General features: G+C 55.5%; 1 protein-coding gene across 3 annotated transcripts in view; it reads right to left on the bottom strand.

Annotated features, from left to right (window-relative positions):
* epn1a (epsin 1a) overlaps positions 1 to 4851 on the bottom strand; it is a 6718-nt gene extending 1867 nt beyond the window's left edge. The window contains exons 1-12 of one of the 3 annotated variants that reach the window (XM_008322601.3): positions 4686 to 4851; positions 4503 to 4604; positions 4136 to 4294; positions 3212 to 3340; positions 2852 to 2972; positions 2589 to 2746; positions 2435 to 2506; positions 2029 to 2115; positions 1606 to 1894; positions 1265 to 1429; positions 877 to 1119; positions 516 to 574 (exon numbers count right to left, since the gene is read on the bottom strand). In XM_008322601.3, the coding sequence (XP_008320823.1) occupies positions 516 to 574; positions 877 to 1119; positions 1265 to 1429; positions 1606 to 1894; positions 2029 to 2115; positions 2435 to 2506; positions 2589 to 2746; positions 2852 to 2972; positions 3212 to 3340; positions 4136 to 4294; positions 4503 to 4571 (1551 nt within the window). In that variant the 5' untranslated portion in view covers positions 4572 to 4604; positions 4686 to 4851. The other 2 variants (XM_008322604.3, XM_008322605.3) reach the window with 2 other exon arrangements.
* Between the last annotated feature and the right edge of the window lie 6 nt (positions 4852 to 4857).

The following is a 4857-nucleotide window of genomic DNA, read 5'->3' as shown; positions in this document are numbered from 1 at the left end:
CCGCCGGGCGCGGTCGCCCCCCCCAAAATCAGCGGAGGAGGCGCTGCACCCCCGGACCCCAACGGGCCCGGGCCTGGGGGCGCCATGGGTGAGAGACCGCTGTAGGACATGGCCATGGGACTGGGCTGCATCATCCCCAGGCCCATCCCAGGAGCCCCCATACCCACCCCCACTGACCCCACTGACCCCACTGACCCCACTGACCCCACTGACCCCACTGACCCCACTGACCCCACTGACCCCACTGACCCCACTGACCCCACTGACCCCACTGACCCCACTGACCCCACTGACCCCACTGACCCCACTGACCCCACTGACCCCACTGACCCCACTGACCCCACTGACCCCACTGACCCCAGGCCCATTCCTGGCTGCACCATGCCCAGCATGGGGTTGGGGGGCACGGGACTCGTGCGCAGGCTGCTCAGGCAGAGAGAGGAGGGCTGAGGTGAGATGGAGGTCATGGGCGGGGCCACTCCAAACGGGTTGGTGGAGGCGGGCGTGGGGGAGACCCCTCGACTGGAGATGCTGCTGCCTGGAGTCACTGCCACAGCAGGAGCCGGAGAGGAGCCTGGAGATCAGAGACACGGTCAGACCAGGACAGGAGCACACATGGTCCGAGCACTAAAGCCAGGTGTCTGAGTGAGCCACGCTGACCCCTGGGGGTCACAGTGTCAAACTACACCTGCAGCTCAGATACTGCAGTACATGTCCACTGTGGTGTACTAGCAAAGTTAGGGAGTTTTAACAGTTATGTCTTCGAGGGCTTCTTTTCATGATGTCAGTAGGTGGCGCTGTGGAAACTGTGTTTCAGTTGTTCACAATCAGCCAAACACAGTAGTACTTCACTGTTAGTACTCAGATAGTACACACCTGTGTTCTGGAGGAAAGGGTTGTGTCCTGAAGAAGAAGAGAGCGAAGGGGGCGGAGCCTGTTTGGGTCTGGGTTTAGACGACACCAAGGAGTCCAGGTCCACCAGGGCCGCGTTTGGACCGAGGAAGGACTCTGGTGTTTTTCTAACAGGAAGGGACGAGCCCAGAGACGACAGGTCAAAGGGCACCGGGGAAGCTGTGCCGTCGCAGCCCGTCACCAACGACCCTCGTCTCTCTGGGTCTCCTGGGGACACGAAGGAGGAGACACAGGTTTGTCAAGAGTTCTGTGGACATTCACTGTGGGTGTGGACCATGAAAACACACTGTGTGTGTGTGTGTGTGTGTGTGTGTGTGTGTGTGTGTGTGTGTGTGTGTGTGTGTGTGTGTACCTGTTCCATTCGTTTGTTTGCTGCTGCCACTCCAGATGTCAGAGGACACAGTGTCAGAGGACGGGACAGGGCCGTCTCTGGCCCAGGGGTCTACTGGCCCCCCTGAGGAAGAAGTACTGGGAGGAACGGGGGGGCCCCAGGGGTCAGCAGCAGGGGAGGTCACAGCTACACAGGAGGGGGGGGAGACGCAGGTTAACGTGGTCCCTTCACAGGTGGATTTTCAAATCAGGATTCAACACACACACACACACACACACACACGCACACACGCACCCGCACCCAACCCCCCACCCCACCCTCCCCCCGCATGTGGAGAGCCAATCGCTGAGCAGCGTCAGTACCTGAGCTTCCCCAGGGGTCCACGTTGTTAACTTTGTTGGACGTGTCCCCCCATGGGTCAGGAGGAGGAGGGGGAGGAGCTATAGAAGGCGGGGCTCCTCCACCCCAGGGGTCCGAGCTGGTGGGGGACGTCGGTGACGCCACGCTCCACGGATCTGAAGGCGCTGCCCCCCACGGACCAGAGGCGGCGGGGACAGGAAGTGTAGGTGGGGGCGAGGGCCCTGCGGAGCCCAGAGCGGGGGCGGCAGGTGGCCCCCAGGGGTCCACGGCCCCCAGCTCCATCAGAGCGCCCTGAGGAGAAGAAATGGAAACCCGTGGGTTAGGGGTTCAAATCCCCAGAGCGGTGTAGCGTCTTCAGGTCAAAGACAGCTGACTGATCCTCCTCAGATGTCCACTGTGGACACCACCGCCCTCAGACTTTTTACCTCTTCTGCTTTGGACTTCTTCTCCCTTTTACTCTCTTCGATGGCCATCTGCAGCCTCAGGTCGTCGCCTCGCCGCAGTCGCTCCTCCTGTCAATCACACACGGGTCGTCAGCGGGCGTTCATGACAACCTCAGGTTTGATTTGACACCAGGATTATCACCAGTCTGAATCATGGAGAACCGTGACACCATCAGGTCAGAGAATCAGGGGTCACAGAAGTCTCCCAACCTGATTGGCTGTTTGATCTTATGGTCATTTCATTTTATTATTTAGTTTTTATTTAGTTTGTTGAAAGATTCATCATTTCATCTGATCAATGACAGGATAGAATCAGGACGAATCGAGTCGAACACAGAGGGTTAATGAGCGGCTGACCGGTGGGCTGGACACGCCCCCTGACCCTGACCTGCTGCTGCACCTCTCTGCTCAGTGTGATTGCGTAGCGGTACTCTGCGTCCTCCAGGGGGTCCTTTCTATTCTGGGGGAGGTCGGGGGGAGGGGGGTTAATCTACGTGTGTGTGTGTGTGTGTGTGTGTGTGTGAACAGTTGGAGACCCCTACCTGCTCGGCCTCTTCTTTACTCATGGCCAGAGCCAACTGCAGCTGCAGGTCTTCTTCTCCAGAGCTCTGAGGCCAGGCCTGCTCAGGGTCTGCTCCTCCTGAGTGGGAGCCCACAGACAGGCTGCCGCCCAGGCTGGGGGCTGACGGAGCCGAGGAGGCTGGAGGAAGGAGAAGAAAAAAAAACAACAAAAAAAACAACACGGACGTAGACTTAAAGGGCTTCTGAAACTGACTGAAACTGTGTGAGGAGCAGAACATCTCACCACTGGAGGTCTGTGCCATCTTCTCTTTGGTTTTGAGGGCGTGGATCCTCTCCTCTCTGAGCCGCTCCTCGTCCTTCAACAGTGTCACCAGCTGCTTGGCCTTCTCTCTCACGTTGACTCCCTGGACAAATGAGGGACAAGGACAAGCCTAACATGAGGACTGACTGACTGTGTCTGTTGATGTCTGTCTGTTGATGTGGAGGTCAGTTTCACACACCATAAAAACTGTAGTTGCCTTTGTTTGCACTAGAGGTCAGAAAACCTTGTCAAATGTGTTTGAATGTTTGTCCAAAGCCGTCAGAACAACAGCGACCTCTGTGGACCGTGTGCGGCACTGCAGGCTGGGCCGCGCCGACTTACCTGGTCTTTCCCGTCCCTGTCTATGTACTGGAAATCCTTGAGGGTTTGGACCGCGTAAATGTTTTCTCTGCACTGTTGAGCCACACGTTCTGAACCGGTCTTGATTAAATACTCCATCAGAGTCATGGCCTGAGGAAGAAGAGGAAGAAGAGGAAGAAGAGGAAGAAGAAGAGGTCACAGTGAGTCACTGAGGTGGAACACCACAGAAGAAGAAGAAGATCAGGGCTGTGATTGGACAAAAACAAAGGTCCGCTACTGCATGACTGTAGTACTCCACTACTGCACGACTGTAGCACTCCACTACTGCACGACTGTAGCACTCCACTACTGCACGACTGTAGTACTCCACTACTGCACGACTGTTGTACTCCACTACTGCATGACTGCAGTACTCCACTACTGCATGACTGTAGTCCTCCGCTACTGCATGACTGTAGAACTCCACTACTGCACGACTGTAGTTGCAGTACTCCACTACTCCATGACTGCAGTACTCCACTACTCCATGACTGCAGTACTCCACTACTCCATGACTGCAGTACTCCACTACTCCATGACTGCAGTACTCCACTACTCCATGACTGCAGTACTCCACTACTCCATGACTGCAGTACTCCACTACTCCATGACTGCAGTACTCCACTACTCCATGACTGCAGTACTCCACTACTCCATGACTGCAGTACTCCACTACTCCATGACTGCAGTACTCCACTACTCCATGACTGCAGTACTCCACTACTCCATGACTGCAGTACTCCACTACTCCATGACTGCAGTACTCCACTACTCCATGACTGCAGTACTCCAGTACTCCATGACTGCAGTACTCCACTACTGGTGGCTCAGTAACCACAGGGACTAAATGGATGCAGTTTAAACACAGACCATGTGAACGACCAGGTGACACACACACACACACACCTTGTACACGTGTCTCCAGTTCTTCCCGTGGTCGTTCAGACGTTTCCAGACCATGCTCATGATTTCTGAGAAAGCCACAACATTGTAGGTGAGGTCAGCGATCTCTGACATCAGGGAGCTGCTGGGCCCCCAGGGGTCATTGGACGTGGCCTCTCTCACCTGGAAATGCCACAACAGGGACAGAGTTTAATCATCTCCCATCAACGTCCTGGGAACAGAGTCAAGGCAGACAAGGTGGGACTGATGAAACGTGCTGCGTCCATGGAAGGTCAGGTGACCAGCGTCTACATGATGTCATTGGTGCTGCAGAGGATGTAGGTGTGGAAGAGAGAGGAATAAACCAGATTAGCGCTCAGGGACACTCGACCTTGATTTCAGCCTCTGAATAGTTATGGACGATGTTCTTCACTTGTCGCCGTAGCGATGAGGTCGACATGGCAACAGTCCGACTGCTGAGATCTGCTGAAATCTTGACAGATAAGAAAAATGGCAGTAAATTACAGGCAATGGAAAACATTTGGTGTGAGTGAGATCAGAGGGAGGCGCACACCTGTTATACCAGGAGGGTCCAGTAGGGGGCTGTCCTCAGTCTTTTGGTTTCCTTGTCTTGTGCACCACTCATTCAGGGAGTGCTTTGTCTCAGTCTGTCTGGTTCCTTATGAGGCAACATTGGGTCTCCAAACCACGGGGCCAGGGAGACCAGGGAGACCAGGGAGACCAGG

This window comes from Cynoglossus semilaevis, chromosome 13 (genome assembly GCF_000523025.1).
Source record: "Cynoglossus semilaevis isolate Cse_v1.0 chromosome 13, Cse_v1.0, whole genome shotgun sequence".
Lineage (NCBI taxonomy): Eukaryota > Metazoa > Chordata > Actinopteri > Pleuronectiformes > Cynoglossidae > Cynoglossus > Cynoglossus semilaevis.
This window is presented reverse-complemented; position numbering and strand designations above follow the sequence as displayed.